Source organism: Culex quinquefasciatus, chromosome 2 (assembly GCF_015732765.1).
Source record: "Culex quinquefasciatus strain JHB chromosome 2, VPISU_Cqui_1.0_pri_paternal, whole genome shotgun sequence".
In the NCBI taxonomy this organism is placed as follows: domain Eukaryota; kingdom Metazoa; phylum Arthropoda; class Insecta; order Diptera; family Culicidae; genus Culex; species Culex quinquefasciatus.
Window position 1 is genome coordinate 78,836,751 of NC_051862.1, and position 26,099 is coordinate 78,862,849.

A 26,099-nucleotide genomic window follows, 5' to 3' on the forward strand; every position below is an offset into this window, starting at 1 on the left:
ATACCCAAACATCTAGGTTTTCTATAAAACCCACGTTTTGAAATACCTGAACAAAAAGTAAGTTTGATTCACGAGAACAAATTTTACGAAATTCCATATATTTTTGGCAGGTTGCTCAAACGAAACCATAACAACACAGCAAAGAAAGTAGTAATCCATTTTGTGTTATTGGTTCTCCCATACAAATATCTATACAATTTTGGCAGCTGTTCATACAAAAATGGTACGAAAATATTGAAAAAATCTGTAAATTTTCAAGACTTTTTTATTGAATTGGTGTCTTCGGCCATGTTGCTCATTTTTTAACACTTCTTGTTTCCAGTGATTTGTAAGAATGTCTAGATGATCCTAAAATTTTGCGGAACTTGATTTGAACAAATCTGTAAAAAACTGAAAAAACAAGTTGGAACGATGTTTTTGATCGCAAAAATAAGATTTATCTAGACATCTAGATCATCTTGATTGGTTGAGTTATGACCGAGAACCATTGAGTTGAAGTTACAGTTCCAACCTTGGGCATTGGAATGTTAAGCCATTCAGAATTTGGAGTTTGAACATTTTTCCGACGAGTTATGTTTTTTTTGAAATAGTGATTTTTGTAGAAAAAATCTTGTAATTAAAATTTTTGACCATCATTTTTTATGTAAAATTAAATTTGCAAGATCGGAAACTGTTTTAGGAATTTTATGTGAAAAACTGACTTTTTACGAATTTTTGTTCAGCCTGCTTTTGCGTGGCAGGCCTAATTTGCGATTTGTGCCCTTTTACTGTGAAGGTCTTAAATAGAAGCTAGAAATGGGTTGACACCCTGTAGATGTGCCACCCTGTCTTCCAACCATGTCAAAATTTCTTGGAATAAGTAGCTCAACAACTTTTGCTAAGACACCAACGCTTTAAAAGGTCACCAGTAGAAGTTAGGGCTTGGTTGACACTCTGTAGTTGTGTCACCTTGCATGTCAATAATTTAAAAAAAAGGTGCAGGTGGTTATGTTACACATGACCAGTATGACAAAGAACTTTGCAAGATGATTGTTGAAATTTTTGATTAGAATGTCCGGTCCAAATTCCCCCCTTATAATAACCGTCCTATCGAACTAAGGGGACGGAAATTGCAAGTGGAGCTGAAATAGAAATCGAAGTGAAATCAATTTACTTTCCTTCACCACTCGAAAGTTACCAAGATGCGTGAATGTTTTTGCAAGGCTGTTGCAAGCAATCGGCGGCAGTAAAGGAAATTTGAACAGCAGACATTAAAAACTACTCTTTACAGGGCTCTTAATGATTACGAGATAGTTATTCTAAATTTCCAGAAACAGATTTTCACAGTGGCACAAAAAATGTGCATCGCAGTAGTCTATTTATTACTTCCTGCCTAATAAGCAATATATTTTAACTGCTTAATTTCAGATAATGGCCAAATGCAACTTTTTATGTCCAGTATCAAAAATCATAAAGTTTGATGACCATATTGCCCCAACTCTTACGGTTCGGCAAATGTCCCCCCATCGGAACATCCGCGGGGCCTCCGGCCACTCCGGATTGTGGCCACTACTGTCAAAATGTCAAATTTCATGTCCGGTATCAAAAATCATAAAGTTTGATGACCATATTGCCCCAACTCTTACGGTTCGGCAAACGTCCCCCCATCGGAACATCCGCGGGGCCTCCGGCCACTCCGATTTGTAGCCACTACTGCCGAAATATCAAATTTCATGTCCAGTATCAAAATCCCTAAAGTTTGATAACCATATTGCCCCAACTCTTACGGTCCGGCAAATGTCCCCCCATCGGAACATCCGCGAGGCCTCCGGCCACTCCGATTTGTAGCCACTACTGCCGAAATATCAAATTTCATGTCCAGTATCAAAATCCCTAAAGTTTGATAACCATATTGCCCCAACTCTTACGGTCCGGCAAATGTCCCCCCATCGGAACATCCGCGGGGCCTCCGGCCACTCCGGATTGTGGCCACTACTGCCGAAATGTCAAATTTCATGTCCAGTATCAAAATCCCTAAAGTTTGATAACCATATTGCCCCAACTCTTACGGTCCAGCAAATGTCCCCCATCGGAACATCCGCGGGGCCTCCGGCCTCTCCGGATTGTGGCCACTACTGCCGAAATGTCAAATTTCATGTCCAGTATCAAAATCCCTAAAGTTTGATAACCATATTGCCCCAACTCTTACGGTCCGGCAAATGTCCCCCCATCGGAACATCCGCGAGGCCTCCGGCCACTCCGATTTGTAGCCACTACTGCCGAAATATCAAATTTCATGTCCAGTATCAAAATCCCTAAAGTTTGATAACCATATTGCCCCAACTCTTACGGTCCGGCAAATGTCCCCCCATCGGAACATCCGCGGGGCCTCCGGCCACTCCGGATTGTGGCCACTACTGCCGAAATGTCAAATTTCATGTCCAGTATCAAAATCCCTAAAGTTTGATAACCATATTGCCCCAACTCTTACGGTCCGGCAAATGTCCCCCCATCGGAACATCCGCGGGGCCTCCGGCCATTCCGGATTGTGGCCACTACTGCCGAAATATCAAATTTCATGTCCAGTATCAAAATCCCTAAAGTTTGATAACCATATTGTCCCAACTCACTCTGGATTGTGCCAAACTGCCAAAATGTCAAATTTCATGTCCGGTATCAAAAACCGTAAAGTTTGATACCCATATTGCCCCAACTCTTACGGTCCAGCAAATGTCCCCTTATCGGAACATCCCCGGGGCCTCCGGCCACTCCAAGTGGTGGCCACTACTGCCAAAATGGCAAATTTCATGTCCAGTATCAAAATCCCTAAAGTTTGATACCCATATTGCCCCAACTCTTACGGTCCGGCAAATGTTCCTCCATCGGAACATCCGCGGGACCTCTGGCCACTCCGGATTGTGGCCACTCCTGCCAAAGTGTCAAATTTCACGTCCGGTATCAAAAACCATAAAGTTTGATACCCGTATTGCCGCAACTCTTACGGTCCGGAAAATGTCCCCCCATCGGAACATCCGCGGGGCCTCCGGCCACTCCTGGTTGTGGCCAGTTCCAATGATCGACTCCCGCGACTGGCATGTCTTAGCTGGTCCTTGCCTCCAAGCCATCTGCTCCCGGACCTCCAGGCCATCTGCTACCGGGCCACCAGGCCATCTGCTTCTGATGTGTCCTCGTCGACGTCCAGCAATAGAATGAATTTTCGGGACCGACCGAGCCGAGTTTTGTTGGCTCGTCGACGATCCGAAAATTATGAGGTGGAGTGGGGAGATTTTAGATACATCAATCTCACGTCTCTCGATTGACTGATTGGGAAACGTTCGTTCATCCAACCAGCGTGCACCAAAAAGAGGGGAAATTTGCCGAGAGGGGAATTCGTCACGTAACGTTTTCGCTTCGCGAAAATTTTGGATTGACACCACGTATAGAAACCTTAGGACAAAGTTCTTTGTCAAAAGCCACATTCATATACAACAACTTTTCCTAAGACACCATTTTGTTAGGTTGCTTCCTTATTACGTTAAAAAATAAGATTTCGAAATATCTACCGAAGTACTGGCAGTGTTGGCTACACTCAAAAAAATGAGTTTGCGTAAACGTGAACAGAGTTCGTGCCAACGGGAACCAGGAAGAAAACTGTTTTACTTTTATAGTGCATTGCACCATGAAAGTGAACAGTTTTCTTCCTGGTTCCCGTTGACATGAACTCTGTTCACGTTTACGCGAACTCATTTTTTGAGTGTAGAAATATAATTTTCAGCACTTATTCTGAAATGCTTCTTTTAAAAACTCTGTATCTTTTTCCAGAAGCAAGATAGGACCATACTTGTTTCGGGAAAGTTTTAGAGAATATTCAGGACTATACATCTACGGTGTTAGTTTTTAAATTGAGGGAAAAATGAAAATTATGAAAATCAGAACACCAGGTAGCAGCTATTGATCAGCGCGCCCGAGTGCTTCTAGCAGATGCGAATAAAGCTAATTAAGGTAATCTCAAATACTTAAAACTTCAAAATTCTATATCTCTGGAACGAAACATATTCCTTTCTGTCGATAAGTGATTCTTATGTAAAATTGCTCGGGGAATACGATGGTGAGGTCAAATTTTAAAAATAATTAGGGCCGTTTTGAGATACGGCCATTTAAAGTTTTCAGTTGCGCAATACAGGTAGAAAAATAATTTAAATCTAAATGTTGAGCATGGAAAAGGATTCTACGTCCAATTTCCTTCAAAATTGAGTTTAAGACCGACCCTCTAAGATTTGTGGTTCCTGAGTTATCGTCGTTTGAAGATAGGGATTTCGATCAAAAATCGCAAAAAAAAAACAAATATTGAGGAATATTTGTAAAATAAAATCGAAAAACCCAAAATTCAAAAGGAGACTACATTAATCTTCAACAAATTAAAACAGATTAAAAATCTATTAATTCGAAAAACATGATTTTAAAATCTAAGAATTTCAAAATTTTAGATTTTTTTATTATTTAGAATTTTTTGATTTCCGAAACTTTTAATTTTTGATTTTTTGAATTTTGTTTATGTTTGCTCTCACCAATCAGAGCACACATCCGAAAATCTCCAAAACACGCATTTAAAACTTTGCTCTCGGCTTACCGGTACTTGTCGGGTATCAAAAAATAAGTACCCGGCAGGATTAAAAAGTTTTATAAACTTTTAGCATTTATAGGCATGAATCAACGCATAAGTATTGATTTTGATGGCAAACGAGGACAAAAACTGAAAAAACCAGAGCATCTGAGTTTTTTTAAACCGATTTAGACTTTTGAGGCTATAATTTGCCACGCGCTCTTGAGCTTTATTTGATTATTCAATTCGCTGCACAAATTTGAACAATTTCGTATCAGTTTTCATTGGATAGTGGAGCAGTGTTATTGCAATGTCCTAACGCTGAAGATAAAAAAGTGATTTTAATATAAAGTAGGATCCGCGGAAGAGTGTTAAAATTTGTTATATCTCCCGACAACAATCAATCAACAGTACTAGCACATTTTATAAGTGAATCCCATCCCACTGTGCCTCGATCATCCGCAGCACATTCTCTCTCACATCACAACCACGCTGTACGCGAGTACCTTGGCAAAACTTATTGGCGCGCGTCGTGCTTTCCTCGTCACTGTTTAGTATCTCCAGAACAGGTATTCCGATAACACACGTTACCGTGCTCGTTCGCGGGACTTCTAAATTAAGAACCAGCCCTCAGTTTGTTGGCTGCATTGAACTGCCACATCCGAAACCAGTCCGCGAAGATGGCTCTACCAGGAAGAAGTTGTTCTACTGCGCTGACGAAATCGCTAGTACTGCTGTTGCTGCTGCTACAAGCTGTGATTATCGCCGGGAATTACGCGGAAGAAACAATAACCTGTTCAAGCGGTGGCTATTGCGTGCCGGCGTACCTGTGCAACGGCAATGGTACTGTCATTACGGACGGTGATGGGCTGATCGACACGCGGAATGGCGCCGACGAGTGTCCTCGGGGGTTGGTGTGCTGTCGGGAGGAGGACTCTAACGAGATTTGTGGTGGCACGTGCGTTCCGGAGGAGGCTTGTGAAGCTGGTGGGATCAACCTTCGAGTTGGTGGAGCTGGTGGAGGTTGTTCTTTTGGAGAAATTTGCTGCGACTTGCCGCTGAACCGATGTAGGGGAACTTGTACAACTGTTGATTTGTGTGGGGATAACAGGAGGGTTGATCTGAGATTCGAGGATCAGTTGTGCCCAGGAAGTCAAGTTTGCTGTGAGAAATCTAAAACTAATGCGATTTGTCACGGTCGGTGTGTGGCAGCTAATGAGTGTTCGAGGTCATCAAACCTAGTAGATCTACGAGTTCAATCGAACGACGGTTGTCCCGGCGATCGTATCTGTTGCCAGAATACCTGTGAGGGTCAGTGTGTTCCACGGGGCCAATGTGGAGACGACACTAAGGACATCGATTTAAGAGTTGGTGATTCAAGCTGCCCAGAGAACCAAGTTTGCTGCAAAAATCCCCGAACCTGCACGTGTGTAGATCCTTCAAAGTGTCCTCAGATGATCAATCTGAGATTCTCCAGCGAATGTCCCTTCCATCAGGTGTGTTGTGACTCCGTTTCGGATAGTAACTGCCAAGGCTTGTGTACACCCGACGATCAGTGCAAAGTGCGATCTAACGGAACCTGTTCCGGAGGTCTGACATGTTGTGGGAAGATCAAGCCATCGTGCGATGCCTCGTGTGTTTCCCTTGGACAATGTCCGACTGGAGCTGTAGATTTGAGATTATCTTCGGACGGTAGCTGTCCAGCGGATCAAGTTTGCTGTAGAAATGCCTCCAAATTGTGCAACGGAAGCTGCGTGTCTCAGGAACAATGCGCTGACTCCGGATTTGATCTACGTATTTCAAGCCAGACTTGCCCAGGCAACGCCGTTTGCTGCAAGAACCTGTCGAAGTCACCCACGGGAAAAGTTTGTCAAGGACGTTGTGTACCATCCCAACAGTGCACCGGGCAATCACAAAACAGCGTTGATTTACGATTCTCAGAAGGACTGTGTCCTCTGAATTTAGTTTGCTGTCCAGCTAGTACATCTTGTTCTGGATCGTGCGTAGCTGGAAATCGCTGCTTGGACAACGCCCTAAGCATCAACCTGCGAAGAAGCACAGAAAGCTGTCCTGCCGGTCTAGTTTGTTGTCAAAATGTTAACAAGGGATCAACCTGCGACGGACAGTGTACCTCGCGCGATCGCTGTGCGGACTTAACGTTAGGCATCAACTTGAGACTTTCTGATCAAAGCTGTCCGTCGAATCAAATCTGTTGTAAGAATGTAAGAAAGCCGTTGCCAGACGCGGAATGCACGTGCGTAATGCTGGATCAATGCGCCGAAGATCAACGATCGATAGATCTACGAACTGGAAGTCAGAAATGTCCCTCGAGGCAAATTTGTTGCACCAAGCTTAAAACTACCGTCGAGAAGTGTGACGGTAGCTGTGTCTTATACCAAGACTGTCCAGAGATTGCGAACGCTAGCTCAGTGGATCTCAGACTGTTCAGCGGAGGATGTCCAGCGAATCAGGTATGCTGTAAATCTCGATGCGACGGAGTCTGCGTACCCTTTGGACAATGCAGCGATGGCTCTTTGGGAATCAATTTGCGGAACGAAGATGGAGGGTGCCCCCGCAGTATGCAATGCTGTAAGAATCCGTCTAACACTGCCAAATCGAGTTGTGAAGGGAAGTGTCTACCAAGAGCGCAGTGTCCATTCATCAATTTGATCGATCTACGGGTTGGCGAAGAAGGTTGTCCAAATCAACAAGTTTGTTGCAACTTGCAGCAAGATCCATTCGCAGTCCCAACGTTAGACGGACCAAATCAAGCTCCAAAACAAGATCAATCTTCTTCGGAAGAGCCGCAGTGTGATCTAAAAATCGATCCCACCAGTTCAACGCTCAGCAAAGTTGACGTCCCATGGCTGATTACGGTTTGGACTCGGCGGGAATACCTCGGCGTTCAGCGGAACCAGTACGAGTGCAGCGGAACGCTCCTGGCGCCGGATCTGATCCTCACCTCGGCGGATTGCGTTTCCGAATTGATGGACGTCGAGCATGTTTACGTTCGCGTTGGGGACTTTAACCTGAAGCCGATCGAAACGCTGTCGCGGAGAAGGGTTGGTATTCTTGATCTTGATTTTGAGAGCCGGAATAACCCCCAATAATAACATTCATTCACAGGAATACCGTGTGTCAAAAATTGACACTCATCCGGACTACGACGGAAGATCAAACTACGCAAATGTGGCCACGCTTCGATTGGCCAAGAACTCCACCTCGAAATCTAGTACCTGCCTAGCACAAACTTCAGATGATCGACTCAATTCTAGCTGCTTCCTGATTGGATGGAGTAAACGCGATCTGTCAAACGAATCTGTTCCGAATGCACTTCCTGTGAAGATCCCGCTGCATGCAACCGTTGAAGGTTGCTCTCAAGGTTTGATCTGCTCCGAGAGGGCTTCAGCGGTAGATCAATGTGATGACTTTCAAGGATCTTCTCTCATTTGTAACACTGATCAACGTTGGAAACAGGTCGGAATAGCAACACGAACGCAGTGTGGTGTTCTGGGAGTCCCAGAATCTTTCACCGCTCTGAGTGTTCACTGGTCGTGGATACAGGAGCAGATTTCTCCAAGTTTCGTTCAAGTAATGAAGCCAACGGAGCCGTCTAGGTTTTATCTACCAGCAAAAGTGTGATTTAAGATACTCGGTAAAGCACATTTAATGTAAATAAATTAAATAGAAATGGTTACAACAATTTGGATCACTGAGAAATGCACTAAACACAAACACACTAACGAATGCGAAATTCTTAGTCCGCCTTCCTGATGCAGAAAAAGCTGGCCAGCCGAGCTTTTTTCGACGCCTTCTTCTTCCGTTTCCGGGCACATTCCTCGCAAATTTGGTCACTTTCCACGTTCTGCCGATCACTGCGTCCAACGGAGACCACGGGTTGATTGCTGGTTGATGGGTACTGCTGACGTCCTACAGCCGGAACCAGCTGCGGATAGTCCGGTGAGCTTTCGGGGTGGGTCGCCGAATCGGGACTAATGTCATCCTGCACGTTGTCGTCGTCGTCCGGGTCTTCCTGCTGGTCTACCGGATACTGGAGACTTCGCTTCGCCCGAGGACCTGTCGAGGCGTTCGGTTGACTGGAGCTGCTTGCCGCCATGACTCGCTCGAAGCTGTCCTCGCTACCAAACGTGCTCATGTCGAAGGTCGTGCACGGTTCCGGACTGGTTTGCGTGCAGGTCGTCGCAAATATCCGGTTGTACTGAAAATACGCCCCAAAAACCGTCTTCCGGTCCAGTTCCTTCCTGAAGTCTCGTTCTCGTTGTCGCTCCACATCCCGCTCGGCTTGCCGCTTAGATTCCTCCAGACGCATTGCTTCGATCTTGCGCTTCAACGTTTCGATCTTCACGACCCCGTCCTCGCGCTGAATCTCGCTGAACTCCAAATGGCGCTGCAGATTCTCGTTTTCAGCCGTTTTCTCCCGCAGCATCGTTCGAAGCGATTCCACGTCGGTTTCCTGGTCAATTTCACTCTGCTGTAAACAAAAACAACTCATTAAAACCACCTAAAATCCCTCAACAGCAACAAAAACCATCAGACCTCATCCGTTCCGCGGCTGTTGTTCGACTCCGGCATCGATTTGTGGCGCACGAGCACGTGACGACCTCGCTGGCTAATCGCCTCATCGATAAACTGTTTCACCTTGCTCTTCACGTGACCATATTTGGGTTGACGCTTGAGCGAATGTCCGCTGGTGCCGCTGCCACCCGATTGATTCCGCAGGTTTTCCATCGATTTGGCCCGCTTTTGGCCGGGAGTTGATTTAGCGAGCGCTTTGGCCCCGGCTAGGGCTCGTTTGGCATCCTTGCTGGCGCTGACACGCTTGCTGGTCGTAGTCCGGAACTTGGCCGTTGTCGGGTGGCTCGAAGTGCTGCTGGAGCCGCTGCCGTTTTCGTTCTCCGTCGACAGGCTGTAGTTGCCGCTGGAGGTGTTGGACGTGTGCGATGTGGTGGTCGCTGGGGAGCGGGGGCCTGGAAATTATGTTTAAATTTGAGCACTGCGGATTTTTTAAGATGGTGCCAAGTTTGAATGCTGGTGCCGCTGGTGTTAAACGCGGACTACTCGATACATACAGATTTCTTTGAAAAGTCATTAGTAAACTTATAAGAGCAAACTCGATGTTAAAATTCAGAGTTTTTTTTTTAAAAAAAGGTCCTATAAACATATGAAACACAATAGCTTATAGGACCTTTTTAAATAAAACTCTAGAAACATAAGAAGAACGAAATAAATGGTTCTGAGATAGGAGTTTTTACAACAAGTTGGAAAAAGATGATAAGTAGGCTTAGTGATTTTTCACGTTCGAAAATTGCAAATTTCACGGGGACCTCAATTTCAAAACACCATATTTCACGCAAATTTCGCGGAACGTGAATTTTTTTTAAATAACTCTGAAAATCTTATGTTTGAATCACAGAAACTACTTTTCATTGCTTCATTTTATATTATTCTTAAGAAAACAAAAAATCTTTCATATATTTGAACGTGACACAAAAAAAATCTCCTAATTTTCAAAAAACGATTCCACCTGGTTTATGGATGGGCTCTATATATATTTTGAAATATAATGTAGGGCATGCGTTTTTTTCATTTATTGAACTTTTTTTAGATATTCGACTTATAAAGTAAAAAGTTTTCGCTGATTTGCTTCATTTTATTGAATTTCATATCAAAATTTAAAAATCTTGTCCAGCAAAAAGCGAAATAATTTGAATTCTTTTGCAACATTTAGCATTTAACATTTTTTTGAAGATTTTCATCTCCTTTTTCAAAATTCCTATTTTAAATCAAAAGTAAAAAAATATATAATTGTAAGAAAATCAAAATTGTTATTCAAAATAAAAACAAAAAAATTAATATTTTTTAAAACTTTCACGGGAATCATTTACCCAAATTATCAAATATCGTTAAAATTAAACAGGACTCAGAAAAAATCTGTTTTAAAAGTTGATTTCAAAGCATTAATTTTATCTTGAAAAAAAAAAACGAAGCGTGACTCTTTAAGTTTCTATTGAAACTATACCTTTCAGATAAAATAGCAGTATAATTGTTATTACAGCAAATGAAAATATTACTAAGCTTGTTAAGTTTCTTAAAACAATGAAAAATCTGAACAATTATTCAAATGGTTCAAATCAAGCTTTTCAATTGAAAACTAATAAAATTTACTAAAATAGTCTGTATGGATGAAATATTTATTATGTTGTTATTTTGAAAAACAAGGATGATTTGAGAAAATTGATCAATTTCACGAATTTTACGCTGTCCACGAAGTCGTCAAAAATCACTAATTTTATGTTAGTAATTGAACAAGGGTATTTACTTACTTAATTCTACAGTAGTTCATAAGATTACGTTTATTCCTATTTGAGTCATATTAATCATTTTGAGAAAAATTGTTACAATTTCACACAAACAAAAAATTTCACGGGATTTCGCGGAAAAAGCCAAATTTCACGGATTTCGCGCTGTCCGCGAAATCGTGATATTTCACTAACTTTTATGATAAGGTTAAGGTAAGGTTTGACTCTAGATTATTATTTTTAAAACATATACTGGGGTCCATGCACTTAAAAGCTTATAATTCGGTCCTGAAAATTCATATGGAGGTGTATGTCAAACTCCATCAGCAGTTCATATGGAATGCGTTGAGACAATAATTGTTATATGATCATTACTAGCTGGATTAGCAAAAAAATTGAAATTTTGAAAAATTTTAAAAATAAAACAAGTTGATATTGAGTTAACTTATTCAAATTCCAAGAAAAAATCGCGAGGCAAAGCACGTCAAGTAATGAAGAAGAATATGATCACAGAAATATTTATTTTACTCTTCTAGACAAACGAAATTTATTACAGCAAAAATCAACGTGCTTCAAAAATAGATCGCAATCTATCTTTCTTCTTTCTTGAAGTCCAAAGTTCCCTCGATCTAGTTTTACGGTTTCTTGTGTTTCGACGGCGACGTGAATAATAAAATCCACCTGAGACTGGTTTATTCCAACCATAAACAGATGAAACTTTCGAACCACAACCAACGGGATTCCCCCCACTGGCAAATTGCATGTGAAGGTAGTCAACCTCGGAAATATCTTCCAGCGAATTTTCCCAAACACACTCACCTGATGCCACGTCGGCCTTTTCTGCCGTGGCCAGTCCTGGTGGGCTTATCAGGAACTCATCGTCCAGCTCGTCAAACTCCATCAGCAGGCTCGTTGGGAAGGTTTCGTCGTTCAGCTTTTTGTAGGACGACATCTTGGACGGCAAACAACACTTATGCAACTGCTACAAATTGTTTTGTGATTGAGATGGTGGGCATTGTTCCTGGACCTAATGTAGAATTCTGTTACAAGTTGACGCAAGGTTAACCTTTTAGTGTCCAGCATCTTATTTAGAATGTTACATTTTATCTTTTTGAACCAAGTTTTTTTTCTTAAATTTTGTTGCTCTTTTGTACAGAATATTATTCATTAACATTTAAAAGTAATCTCTTCTTTAAAGCCAATCGATTTCTCTTTGTATTTTTTATATGTATATAATCAAACCATTTTCAATCATTTTGTTTCCATACAGATCTCAAAACAATTTTGTTGGCTAGTCATATAAAATGGAAATTTTAACAAAAGGAAACCTGTATCTTAAGAATGTATTTTCTTATCGATTTAGTGTCATCGGCAAAGTTGCAGGTTATTTTTAGTTTTTTTCAAATGTATGATCTTATACAAAAGAATAATTCCCGATTTTTTTTTATTTCGCATTTATTGTACGATCAGTTCTTAACTTGACTCGGTCGTTGGAAACGACCGTCAGCTCAACGACCGACGAAATAGGCGGTGGCTCAGATGTGGGCATAAAAATGTCAAAACCTGTCCCCCCAACTTTGTTGACAAACAAACGGTGCGCGCGGTTGCATGATGGCGGCATCGAGCCAAAATTAGGGATTTAAAAATATTTTTTTTCAAGAAAAAATTTTCGCACTGAATAAAAAATTAGCGAGCATGTTCAAACAATTATTCCTTCTCCGAGATAGGTGATTAAAAATTAAAATTTTACTATTTCAAACTAACTCCTAGGTGAATTCACGACCGTTTCCAATGGCCGTGAGAAGATGCCAGAAAATCTAGCTACCAGCTAAATCCACAATACCACTATGAGTGAAATTACCAAATCCCCATAAAACTGTAAGTGTTTTAAGATAGAGCAGTTTTTGAAAATTTCGGCAATCGATTATTTTCTGTATTTTTTTTTGGCAAGCTTCCATACAAATTTGGCAGTTGTTCTAAATATTCTAGAATCTGTACCTTGAGAACGAAATTCTGATGAATTTGGTGCCTTCGGCAAAGCTGGAGGTCATGTTTAGTATAATTCACGAAATAATAAGTAACACAAAATCGCCGTTTTTTATATCCCATATTAACACAAAGAAAAAAATGACGAATAAATAATTTTTTTGATTTTTTTTATAAGACGCAAAATGAGTTCTTTGGTTATAGGGAATAACTGTACAATTGTACTTTTTATCACAAAAAAAAAAACAATTCCCAAATTACGTATTTTTTTATCTTATAAATTTTTCAACATTTTTAGGAGGCAACAAAAACTCATTTACACTAGAGTTTATAAGGAATCAATATGCATAATGTTAACAATGATTTGAATGATGTTTTGAAAATGCTAAGATTTTTGGAAAATTCCATATTCATCCAATTCATATTATTTGACAAAAAAGACCGTTTCATGTTATGGGAATTTTAAGGTGAATGATCATTTTTTTGCAGTTTACAAATACATCAAAAAGGAAGAGCACCTCATTTTTCCTTTTTGACTTTGTTGATTGGACAACTAGTCAAATAAAAAATCAGGAGTTTTTCCGTGTAACTTTTTTCAAAGCCCTTCTATTAACCTACAACTTATATCAAACCGATCAGAAAATTGCTTTTCAAGATACAGATTTTGAAATATTCACACGTTGTTTTTGTAGAATGCATAAACAAAGCTTCAAACAAATCAAAAACTATTTCTTTGTATTTACAAAAACGTAGAGAATAATTCAGCGTTTATGTTTTTACAGTATGTAAAACAAGTATTTACACCCCTTGGGCACAATGCACATTTTGTGATGAAACATGTAAACAATTTAAAGTTTGGCAGAAACCTAGTACTAGGTTTTGTTCAGAAAATCATGCCGAACATTTTGCAACAAAAAGTTAATGAAAAGATTTTTCTTTAAAAAGATAAAATAACAAATACTTCTACAAAAATCAAAAAAGGTGCAAAAAAAGTTTGTACATCTTTCGAAAAATTAACATAAACAAAGTTATTTGTTGATAAAGCACCATGAATCCATTCTTCCAACTCCAAATAGGCATCCTTGACTGATAAAAAAAATAATTTGGATTGAATATAAAGTTCACGAACTACTTAGTATAAAAGTTTAAACAACACTGGAAATTCTATATAAAATTTATCTCAACTTAATTTTGCTGACTTTTAATTTAACTAAATGTCAAAATATTGCCATAGAATTGCTAAATAGACATTTTGGAGTGGGTATAACACCGTTTTGGAGGTATTTTTATCGATAGAATAGATTTTTCGTTGGAATTTCGTACCAAGAATTACGTCGTCGGGAAATCGGCCGGCATCCGAACCGGTCCACGATTCACAAGTCAACCTATGTGGCACCGGAAAGGGTATAAAATTTCCGATCTTTTAATACCCAAACATCTAGGTTTTCTATAAAACCCACGTTTTTAAATACCTGAGCAAAATAAGTTTGATCCACGAGAACAAAAATTACAAAATTCCATACATTTTTGGCAGGTTGCTCAAACGAAACCATAACAACATTTTTACCTAGGTATTTAAAAACTTGGGTTTTATAGAAAACCTAGATGTATGGGCATCAAAAGATTGGAAATTTTATGCCCTTTCCGATGCCACATAGGTTGATTTGTGAATCGTGGACCGGTTCGGATGCCGGCGGATTTTCCAACGAGGTAATTTCGGGTTGGTACAAAATTCAAAAAAAAATCTATTCTATCGATACAAATACCCCCAAAACGGTGTTATACCCACTCCAAAATGTTTATTTAGCTATTCTATGATAATATATTGACATTTAGTTGAATTAAAAGTTTGCAAAATTAAGTTTAGATAAGTTTTATATGGAATTTCAGAGTTATATAAACTTTTATACTAAGTAGTTAGTAAACTTTATATTCAATCCAAACTATTTTTTAATCAGTTAAGGATGCCTATTTGGAGTTCGTAAACTGGATTTATGGTGATTTGTCAACAAATAACTTTATTTGTGTTAATTTTTCGAAAGGTGTACAAACTTTTTTGCACCTTTTTTTATTTTTGTAATAGTATTTGTTATAGAACTTTTTAGAGAAATCATCTTTTCGTGAGCTTTTTGTAGCCAAATGTTCAGCATGAGTTTCTGAACAATATGTAATGCTGTTTCTATCAAACTTTAGATTGTTTACATGTTTCATCGCAAAATGTACATTGTGCCCAAGGGGTGTAAATACTTTTTTTACATACTGTATACCATTTACTAGTATACAGTTAAATCAAGGCAATTTGGGTTTAGAACCACTGTCCTCTGATGTTCAGAACACCACCTTACTATAAATCGACTTTTTCGGAATCTCAAGCCAGCTTTTTGAAGATTCGGAATCTTTTGCGTCACATTCTCGCCGGGTGATGACAAATCGGTTGTTTACGCGAGAAGAACTCCGCTCACGATCGCGGCACGACTTCCGAAAAACCAGTTCTGCCGTCTCGCGGTGTGGCGACTGTAGTGGTACCACCGTCAAGCTATAGTGTACCGACGACAAACTGCGCTAGACACTCTCTCGATCTCCCCTGTCCAGAGCTAATTCAGGTGATCGCAGTTCAACACAACGCTCAGGATGGCAAAGAAGTCTTCGTCGAGGGTGGCGTTGTTGATAGTACTGATACAGCTGCTACTACTGGTCGATGAACGATACGCTCAGTCGGCTAAGGTTCGTACGCGCGGACAGAGTTGAGTGATTAGTGTGATATTAGTGTTTGTTTTAATTCCAGAACTGCAGATGTGTTGAGAAGCACCGTTGCAAAGCCGAAGGCAGTACCGACGTTGTAGTGCTTCCGTCTACAATAACTCCTGCTAATGTGCTGACTGTGGCTGGAGATATCGATCTTAGGTAGGATATCCTAATGAGTTACTCGAGCAAGATCTTAGCACTCAACAGCATTCCACAGATTTGACGAGAATCATTGCGAACGAGTGGAGATATGCTGCGAAGAAAGGACATCACCAACTCCAGACTCACAGAGCATGTGGCGTTCGATCGTTGCGGGATTCGAAATTTAAACGGTATTGGGTACAGATTGGTTGGTGACAAAATTGGCGTTTCAGAATATGGTAATTTAATCCACCAACAAACAAACCACTTTCATCGAAGTTTCACGAAGTTTTTCGTTTTTTGTTCAAAAGGGGAATTCCCGTGGACGTTGATGGTGCTGATCAACCAGCAGGTCGTGGAGATCTCCAAGCAGGTTTACCTCTGCGCTGCTTCCCTGATTGCGCCAAATCTGGCACTGACGGCGGCACACTGCGTGAAGCAGAAGGAGCAGTACTTTGTGCGTGCAGGCGAGTGGGACACCAATACGGATAAGGAACGCTTCCAGACGCAGGTATGAGACACACTTTTCATAAACGTTGCTTTTTTATGAACTAAGTTATTCCCTAAGGAAAAAGTAATCAAAAATAACCTTCTGACTTGTGTGACATTCTTCGATAGTTTCTTTCAAAATTTATCATCATTCACAACGTTCTACACCCAAAACTGGCAGCGCTAGTCCGAGAGAATGATGGTCTCGAGTCGAGAGAATAGTGGTATCATTCACGGACGCAGAGAACACAGCTCGAGATGGGTGATAGAACTATTCTCTCGAGGTTTATTTGCAAAAAAAGTTCATCCGTCAAACAAAAAACCAAAAGTGTCGACAACGGGAATCGAACCAGAGACCTTTGATAAACCAATCCAATGACTTAGCTGCCTCGGCCACCACAGCTTGGTGACCAAGGAGAAGTCAGAAGTCGATGTATGACACTTGTTGGAGATTTATTGATTCAACTAACGAATGAACTCATTTGTTATGATGGTGTGAGTTGGTACCATTATTCTATCGATTTTGGCACTGAGCCCTCAATAAATTTTGAGAGAACGATTATCTCGACTCTGAATTTTGGGTGTATATTTTAAAACACCGATAAAATATCTCGGGTTATAATTATCAGCCGTGATTTCGATAACAAAACTCGACTATTTTTGGAGTTGATGCTTCAGTTTAGTCAATGTTTGATTGATTTGGTCGACAGAATTGAATTTTAATGAATTTCATTAAAATAAATAAAATTGAAAATTTTGGGTATGCAATCATCTTCCGGAACCATGCGCACACCTTTATTTTTGCCCAAATCTGTTACACCTCGACAAAACTGAGGCGTTTATTGACATCAATTTAAAAAATGTCGTGTTTTGTTATGTTGTGGTGACTACAAATCCAGCATCCTTCAACCTATTTGCAGACCCGCGAGGTGGCCCAGGTGATCATCCACGAAAAGTACAACCAACTGCACCACAATAACATCGCCCTCCTCAAGCTGGACAAACCGTTCGAAGCGGACGAGAACATCCAGACGATCTGTCTGCCCCCACCGGACGCCAACTTCAACGGGCACGACTGCTTCACCGGCGCTTGGGGCAAGGACAAGTTCGAGGAGGGCCGACTGCAGAACATCTTGCGCCGGGTAGAGGTTCCGGTGGTTCCCCATGACAAGTGCCAGGACGCGTTCCGATCGACCAGGTTGGGGCCGTTTTTCGTGCTGGACAAAAGTTACATGTGCGCCGGCGGTGAGGAAAACGTGGACGTTTGCACCGGGGACGGGGGAGCACCGCTGGTTTGCCCCATTGCGAGTGGAAACGATCGGTACTTCCAGGCGGGAATCGTCGCGTGGGGCATCGGGTGCGGCCAGAAGGGCATTCCGGGTGCGTACACCGATGTGACCAAGTTCGTCGCGTGGATCTATGACAAGATGGCGGCGCTGGGAGTGGATCCGACGGCGTCGAAGTATTCATTGTTGTAACGAGGGATGAATGTAGGTTTTTAGAAATTATTTATTATTCTGACATGTATTTTTCAATGTATTCATAACAGAACAAAATATAAGTGGAGACAATAAAACCATCTGAATAACATAGATAGTTAAAGCCGTGCTTTTTATACGGAAAATGAAAACAAGATTGAAAAGATTGATGTTGTAAATATTCTGGGAAAATATTGTGTTTTTTTGTATAACATAAATAATATTTATTAAATATAGGCAAAGATTTTTTTTTTATTATAAAATGTTGTTTATTGAAAACGATAAAAATTTAATACTAGCTATACTATTTTAACTTGTGCTGCGTTGGTGTTCTCGTTGCTGGCCTCGCTGTTGTGTTTCCTGAGATTATCCGAGGGGATGGGTGTTTAGCCCTTGTGCGACCTCATCCAGGGGTCTCGGGAGCCTGGGGGGTTGTCCCTATTCCACTTTTCCTGTATCTTGTGGTTAGGGGGGCCCCAGGTGTCCCAAGCGCCTCCGTGGTTAATTCGTTGGTGTGCTGGCTATTCACAACAAAGGAATTGACAATTATTTAGAGGAGAGTGAGGGACACTTGATCCATAGCCTGTATCTAGAGTTCTTTTTTTGTATATGTGTGAAATTTATTTAAAACTAGTGCGTCCATCCCGGGAATTCCGGGGACAAAATTCGATGGTTTTGTTCGAACGCGAATCAGTTCAATATGGAGCATCGGATCAAGGTGCTCTTTGTTGCGTTCGGTTCGTATAAATTCAAGGAAGGTTCTTACGCCAAAATGTGACAACTTTGGCCAATCTGGAACCGATTCCGGAAAATCTGCAGATTGTATGGAAAAACAACTATGACTGTTTCAAAATTTCCGGGGATTCCACAAATAGTTTACTTCGTTTTCCGGGAAATTCTAAACTCGAGAATATTCAATCAATAGTTAAAGTGCTTTTGATCCCTGTATTTTAACAGTTACTGAAATCAGCCTTAAGTTTCAAGGATTGGTTTAATTTTCCTTACTTATTGAAGTTTGAACCATTTTTGAAATATTTTGTAAATAAATAAGTATTACTAGTATTTGTAAACATGATAACTGTTAGTTCAATTAAGAATATTCTATGTTTTAAAATATTTTTAATACTCAACTTGTTCGATTTTGAACTCAAACGTACAGGTTTTAGATGAAATTCTTCTAAATTACAGAAAATCAATAGATTGGATGAATAAAAACAAGTTGCTTAGAATATCTTCAAAATGCATTTTTTTTATCGCTTGGTATGATTCAAAGATCAATTACTCTTAAAAGCCAAACATATAGTATGTATAAACAGTATTTACACCCCTTGGGCACTATATGCACATTTTGTGATCAAACATGCAAACAATTTTAAGTTTGACAGAAACCTGGTACTGAGTGTTGTTCGGAAACTCTTCTCGAACATTTTGCTACAACAAGCTCATGAAAAGATGATTCCTATAAAAAGTTCTATAACAAAGACTATTGAGGAATTCCAGACCAAAACAGAAATTTTTTAGGTACCGTAAACTGGGGTGACTTTGATAGCCCGGGGTGACTTTGATAGGTTTTTCAAGTGCCCGTCAAATTAATGTCTAAACATTTTTGAGAATTTTGAGTATGTAACCATTAAGGGATAGCTAATTATCAAACATATAAGCAAAAATGTGACTGTTACATTGGATGTATCTAAATTAATGGCCAAATCAAATTTCTGTCAATGTCACCCCGGGCTATCAATGTCACCCCAGTTTACGGTACTTTTTTCTCGACTCTCTCCGATTTCAATGAAACTTTGTAGACATGTTATCCTTTGCATATATAAGCCATTTTTGTGTATATGGAGCCAGTTACACTCGATAGTGTCATTTGAGAAGGGCTTAAGTGTTTTAAATATGTTGGTATTTCGTTATTTAAATATTGCTGTATTTCAAAGCCGTTGCAGACAAACTTGTAAGAAATTTGACGAGCTTTCCGAAAAAAATACACTCAAAGAAAAAAGCACTCAACCTATATTAGATTTTTTTGATTTTTAAGTTCAAAAGTCAAATTTTTCAGGTGAGCCCACAACAGGCTTGATTTTTCAGTCTCGTAAATATTTTTACCGGAAAGCTCGTCCAATTTTCCATAAGTTTGTCTTTGAACATATTTCAATTGGATGTATGGGCTTACAGATATAAGCTAATTTACTATCCAGGTTACTATACTACACTGAAAAAATATTATGTTTTCAGTTATGAGCAATGTAATTAGACTGAAAAATCAAGTCAGTCATATAGAAATTGCCAAAAACCACCAAAAAACCTATTTTTTCCATACTTTTATTTTTAAAATCGCTGTAACTTCACAAGAATTGGACTTAAGACAATGGTCAATATGGAGACTTATGTAAAATTTTCTGGAGAATCGACTCTCGTGTTCAGTTTTTGAAAATTCTGATGTTTAGAGCACTTTTGAAAAAAAAAGTTTCAGTAAATGATTTTTGTATATTTTTAGGTGAGTTGCTCCATCCTGCATTTTTCGTGAGTCATTTTGCAACATCTTAGGCTATTTTCAAAAAAAAAAATTAACGAAAAAAATCCTGGGCTCACTTTAAAATTTGACTTTTGAACTTAAAAATCAAAAAATCTCATAAAAGTGGAGCTTTTTTTTCTTTCAGTGTATTTGGAAAGCCCGTCAAATTTCCTACAAGTTTGTCTTTGACCACTTTTTTCGGCTTTGAGATACAGCAATATTCAAATTACGAAATACCAAAATATTTAAAACACTTACGCCCTTTTCAAATGTCACTATCGAGTGTAGCTGGCTCCATATACACAAAAATGGCTTATATATGCATAGGATAACATGTCTACAAAGTTTCATTGAAATCGGAGAGGATCGAGAAAAAAGTATTTAAAAAATTCCTGTTTTGGGCAGTTGCTACTTCGTTATTGACCAGGATCCCAGAAGTTTTATCCACGAGCCGTGGAAGATGAGTGGGTGCTATCTTTCCTCACTTCGCAACTTCTCAAAGGCCCCTATCATGCTGATAAATACTGGCGCCAGCCACGACCAGTGGTAGGGTCACGGGGAAGTGGATGGGAATGTTAGTCCGATACTTGAGTGATACACCCAACCGGCGGCAATTATCGACATTACCGACGGCTGATTAATTGTATTGCAGAAAAAAAATCTTAACAGAACGAGGGTTGAACATCAACTTCTAGGTTGCTGATCCGACACGCTACCACCGCGCCATGGACGTGAGGGTCAGAGCGCGAACATAATCTTCTCTCTGGAGTGTTTCTCGGGGACGCGCCAGCTTTATATGTGTTGGTGAGAACTGCAGATCGCTGACATGTTTACACGCGGGCAAAATTGAGCTATGGGGTTGCTGCAAAAACTGTTATAAAATGTATCATTTTCTGTAGCAAATCCACTGCTGCAGATTTTGAGCTATATATTTCCTTTGGGTGTAGAGACCGCCCAATCGACTGCATCTCCGACAAAGTATCACATGAGTTTTGAGGGGGTTAGTAGATGGGTATGAGGTCAGGATTCACGAGTGGCAGTGATGTGACCATGAGCATTTTGTTTATCGGTTAAACATTTTAAATCTTTGACAGCCGGCTGCGGAAAGATAAATAATTGATTATTTAAAAAGTTTTTTTTTTTTTTGAACGGGTGCCAGCCGAGCAGTAGTGCTATGGGCTGGACTTATCAGTATACTTTTACTGTTTTTACAATTTAGATAACGCGAGCAAATTTCAAAAATAGTAAATAAATGACGCTTTACTCTTCATAAAATCGATAGTTTGATGAATTACTAAAATTGCCCGTTGGAATATTTTTTTACGATCATTTACGACGAAAATTATCGCGAAAAAACAGGACTGCGCGACACAAAAGAGACGAAAATTATCGCGAAACAGCAGGACTGCGCGTCCCCTTGAAGCACTGCAATTATGATGGCATTATTCAATTATACTCTCTTCGTGATTTTGTTGATTCTGTACCTAAAATAAAATGTTATATCAGATATGAATTATATTCGTAACTTTTGTGTGACCCATTTTTGATCAAAAAATTTAAATATGACAAAGGTGGATTAAGCACGCTTCATACAAAAAAGATTTGTTTTGTATGGAAATTGTCCACGAGGGGTAGGGGAGGTCTGACTTTTTTTAAATAGTGTCCACTTTGTTTATGGACGATTTCGTGTTTTCTTTATTGTGAATTTTGTTATCGACCGCTTTTGAAAACATAATAACCAAAGCAGTTTCTATAGACCAAAAACTTAAATATTTGTTTTTTTTTCATATAATTGTCAAGGGAAGGGGTTTCCATAGTCAGATTGGTAGAGGCTGGCATAATTGGGGGACTTTTATTTACATTAATTTACTTTATAGGAAATGACTTTTCAAAGACAAATGATATCATGATTTTTGAGTGATGACAACAGACAACAAAGTGCAGGTCTATGTTATTGAGAAAACCTTGAGTTACTTCCTTAATAAAATAATATAGTCAAACCACAGACCCTGTGATTAAGCCAAGTAAGTTTGAAGTCATTCATCATAAACGAAACATTAGATTTTAGAAGGCCTCGTGGCGCGGTGGTTAGCGGCTTTGGCTGCCGATCCCGAAGATGCTATGGGGCGCGGGTTCGATTCCCGCCTTATCCTCCTGGCCTTCTTTCGGATGGGAAAGGAAAACATCGGTCCATTTTCATTGTTATCCGAGCATTCGTTGGTGAAGGTTGTCTGAATCAACATGACTCGTCGCGTCCCGGCGCAAAACGCCGGCAATATTGCCCTACCTGCGGCTCAAGCAGGCAAAAAAGTGGGAATTTCCAAAAGGAAGGTTGAGGCCTCAACTGATGGCCAAAACCGGGGATTTCCAAAAGGAAGGTGCTTTTGGAAGTGACATCGAACAGCAAAAAGACGAAAAAGAGCGACGGTACTGTACCGATGGATGAGGAGGAGGAGAACTCTTCGTCGCACGAGGAGCAGCTATTGAAGAACAACAAGTTCGCTGGACTGCCTGACGAGGACCAGGTAGCGGAAGCAAAGGAGAATGAAGTGAAACAGCGAAAGGAGAAACTGCCTCCTTTTTATGTGAGGCAATCAGCAGCAACGATCGACTTTCGAGCGGGGCTGGTTGAACTCATCAAGTCTGGGAAAGTCCTAGGCAACATTCGTCTGTGTCAGGACGGATTTAAGGTGCTGGTGCAATCCAGGCAGCACTATCAACTGGTCAAGGACTACTTGACCGAAAACGAGGCGGAGTACTTTACCCATGATGTCGTCATGGATAAGCCGTACAAAATCGTCGTCAGAGGTCTGTACGACATGCCAGTGGAGGAATTAGCTGCCGAGCTAAAAGTTTTGAAACTGGATGTGTTGGCCGTGCACAAAATGAGCCGACGCAACAAAGACATCAAGTACCGTGACCAGCTCTACCTGCTGCATTTGGCTAAGGGATCGACGACGCTTCCTGAGCTGAAGGCAATCCGAGCGGTTTTCAACATTATCGTGTCGTGGGAGCGATATCGACCAGTGCACCGTGACGTCACACAATGCTTCAACTGCCTGGGCTTCGGGCATGGAGGTAAGAACTGCCACCTGAAGCGTCGTTGCGCCAAATGTGGTACCGATGCGCACATCACATCCCAGTGCATCCAAGATTCGCTGGTGAAGTGCCTCAACTGCAACGGTGAGCACTCGTCAACCGACCGAAAGTGCCCCAAGAGAGCTGAGTTCGTGAAAATTCGGCAGCAAGCATCGACGAAGAATCAGCCTCAGCGTCGTAGAACTCCTCCAGCCCTGGTGGAGCAAAATTTCCCACCTCTTCAACCGCGACGCCAGGTCCCGAACTTGGCACCGTTGCCGTTGGATCCCAGGAAGAGAGCTGAGATGAATCATCCACGGCCGGGTTCCAGCCAGGAGCCGAGACCGCCACCACCGGGCTTCAGCCAGGAGCCAAGACCAACCCAAGAACCAGCAGTTGAGGAAAATGGTAATGATCTTTACACCTCAACCGAACTCCTCAATATTTTCAAACAGATGTCCGCTGCACTGCGTGGATGCAAAACCAAGACCCAGCAGATTGAAGTGCTGACCTCGTTCGTCATCCAGTATGGATCGTAGGTCCCTCAAGCTGCTGAATTGGAACGCTTGCTCCATTAGGAGGAAGAATTTAGAGCTCATTGTTATCCGAGCATTCGTTGGTGAAGGTTATCTGAATCAACATGACTCGTCGCGTCCCGGCGCAAAACGCCGGCAATATTGCCCTACCTGCGGCTCAAGCAGGCAAAAAAGTGGGAATTTCCAAAAGGAAGGTTGAGGCCTCAACTGATGGCCAAAAACCGGGAATTTCCAAAAGGAAGGTGCTTTTGGAAGTGACATCGAACAGCAAAAAGACGAAAAAGAGCGACGGTACTGTACCGATGGATGAGGAGGAGGAGAACTCTTCGTCGCACGAGGAGCAGCTATTGAAGAACAACAAGTTTGCTGGACTGCCTGACGAGGACCAGGTAGCGGAAGCAAAGGAGAATGAAGTGAAACAGCGAAAGGAGAAACTGCCTCCTTTTTATGTGCGGCAATCAGCAGCAACGATCGACTTTCGTGCGGGGCTGGTTGAACTCATCAAGTCTGGGAAAGTCCTAGGCAACATTCGTCTGTGTCAGGACGGATTTAAGGTGCTGGTGCAATCCAGGCAGCACTATCAACTGGTCAAGGATTACTTGACCGAAAACGAGGCGGAGTACTTTACCCATGATGTCGTCATGGATAAGCCGTACAAAATCGTCGTCAGAGGTCTGTACGACATGCCAGTGGAGGAATTAGCTGCCGAGCTAAAAGTTTTGAAACTGGATGTGTTGGCCGTGCACAAAATGAGCCGACGCAACAAAGACATCAAGTACCGTGACCAGCTCTACCTGCTGCATTTGGCTAAGGGATCGACGACGCTTCCTGAGCTGAAGGCAATTCGAGCGGTTTTCAACATTATCGTGTCGTGGGAGCGATACCGACCAGTGCATCGTGACGTCACACAATGCTTCAACTGCCTGGGCTTCGGGCACGGAGGTAAGAACTGCCACCTGAAGCGTCGTTGCGCCAAATGTGGTACCGATGCGCACATCACATCCCAGTGCATCCAAGATTCGCTGGTGAAGTGCCTCAACTGCAACGGTGAGCACTCGTCAACCGACCGAAAGTGCCCCAAGAGAGCTGAGTTCGTGAAAATTCGGCAGCAAGCATCGACGAAGAATCAGCCTCAGCGTCGTAGAACTCCTCCAGCCCTGGTGGAGCAAAATTTCCACCTCTTCAACCGCGACGCCAGGTCCCGAACTTGGCACCGTTGCCGTTGGATCCCAGGAAGAGAGCTGAGATGAATCATCCACGGCCGGGTTCCAGCCAGGAGCCGAGACCGCCACCACCGGGCTTCAGCCAGGAGCCAAGACCAACCCAAGAACCAGCAGTTGAGGAAAATGGTAATGATCTTTACACCTCAACCGAACTCCTCAATATTTTCAAACAGATGTCCGCTGCACTGCGTGGATGCAAAACCAAGACCCAGCAGATTGAAGTGCTGACCTCGTTCGTCATCCAGTATGGATCGTAGGTCCCTCAAGCTGCTGAATTGGAACGCTTGCTCCATTAGGAGGAAGAATTTAGAGCTGGTGGATTTTCTTCGCGAGAAGGAGATCGACGTAGCTGCCATCACGGAAACTCATCTGAAGCCCGGTGAAAAAGTTTATCTGCAAAACTACAAGATCGCGACGCAGCTCGATAGGACCACCTCTGGAGGAGGAGGTGTGCTTGTCGCTGTTCATCGTGATCTCAAGCCACGCCGGCTGCCACACTTCAAGCTGGACATCATCGAGGCCGTTGGGGTGGAAATTCCCACTTCGGTTGGCCCAGTACTCTTCATTGCTGCATACTGCCCACGTCAGGTGAATGCCAGAGATGGTTCAGCAGCAAAACTGAAGGGCGATATCCAGAAGCTGACACGGCGGAGCGCAAAGTACATCATCGCTGGTGACCTCAACGCGAAGCATGAAGTTTGGGGCAACAGCAGGAGGAATCGGAACGGAGTGATTCTGCACAACGATCTGCAAAACGGATACTACAACGTTGTGAGTCCGGATCGTCCAACGAGGGTGGCTCGGTCTGGGAATCACTCAATCATCGACTTCTTCATTACCAATATGGCTGAGAACGTGGCTCATCCTGAGGTGTTTGAAGAGTTGAGTTCTGATCACTATCCGGTGGTTGTGGAGGTTGGAGCTTCCGTTACTCCGCAGCGGCAACCAACCCGGAAAGATTACCACAACGTTGACTGGCAGCAGTTTCAGCAAGTGGTAGACAGCA

The 26,099-nt window shown here is 41.6% G+C and overlaps 3 protein-coding genes across 4 annotated transcripts; 2 read left to right on the forward strand and 1 right to left on the reverse strand.

The window, feature by feature from the left end:
- Positions 1-5,027: 5,027 nt before the first annotated feature.
- On the forward strand, positions 5,028-8,276 carry LOC6052092. Its single transcript, XM_038250696.1, has 2 exons — positions 5,028-7,644; positions 7,709-8,276. The coding sequence occupies exons 1-2, from the start codon at positions 5,263-5,265 to the stop codon at positions 8,222-8,224; spliced, it is 2,898 nt and encodes a 965-aa protein (XP_038106624.1). The 5' UTR covers positions 5,028-5,262; the 3' UTR covers positions 8,225-8,276.
- LOC6052093 (pre-mRNA-splicing factor CWC22 homolog) lies at positions 8,197-11,901 on the reverse strand. Of its 2 annotated transcripts, none has more exons than XM_038250697.1 (3): positions 11,722-11,901; positions 9,140-9,570; positions 8,197-9,071 (listed from the first exon to the last, which is right to left on the reverse strand). In XM_038250697.1, the coding sequence occupies exons 1-3, from the start codon at positions 11,852-11,854 to the stop codon at positions 8,340-8,342; spliced, it is 1,296 nt and encodes a 431-aa protein (XP_038106625.1). In that variant the 5' UTR covers positions 11,855-11,901; the 3' UTR covers positions 8,197-8,339. The 2 variants fall into 2 exon arrangements, with proteins under 2 accessions (XP_038106625.1, XP_001868419.1); XM_001868384.2 differs by having other exon boundaries at positions 8,197-9,074.
- Positions 11,902-15,296: 3,395 nt separating this feature from the next.
- Positions 15,297-17,933, forward strand: LOC6052094 (phenoloxidase-activating factor 2). The gene is made up of 5 exons (XM_001868385.2): positions 15,297-15,612; positions 15,674-15,792; positions 15,851-16,013; positions 16,086-16,285; positions 17,184-17,933. The coding sequence occupies exons 3-5, from the start codon at positions 15,884-15,886 to the stop codon at positions 17,739-17,741; spliced, it is 888 nt and encodes a 295-aa protein (XP_001868420.2). The 5' UTR covers positions 15,297-15,612; positions 15,674-15,792; positions 15,851-15,883; the 3' UTR covers positions 17,742-17,933.
- The last annotated feature ends 8,166 nt before the right edge of the window (positions 17,934-26,099 follow it).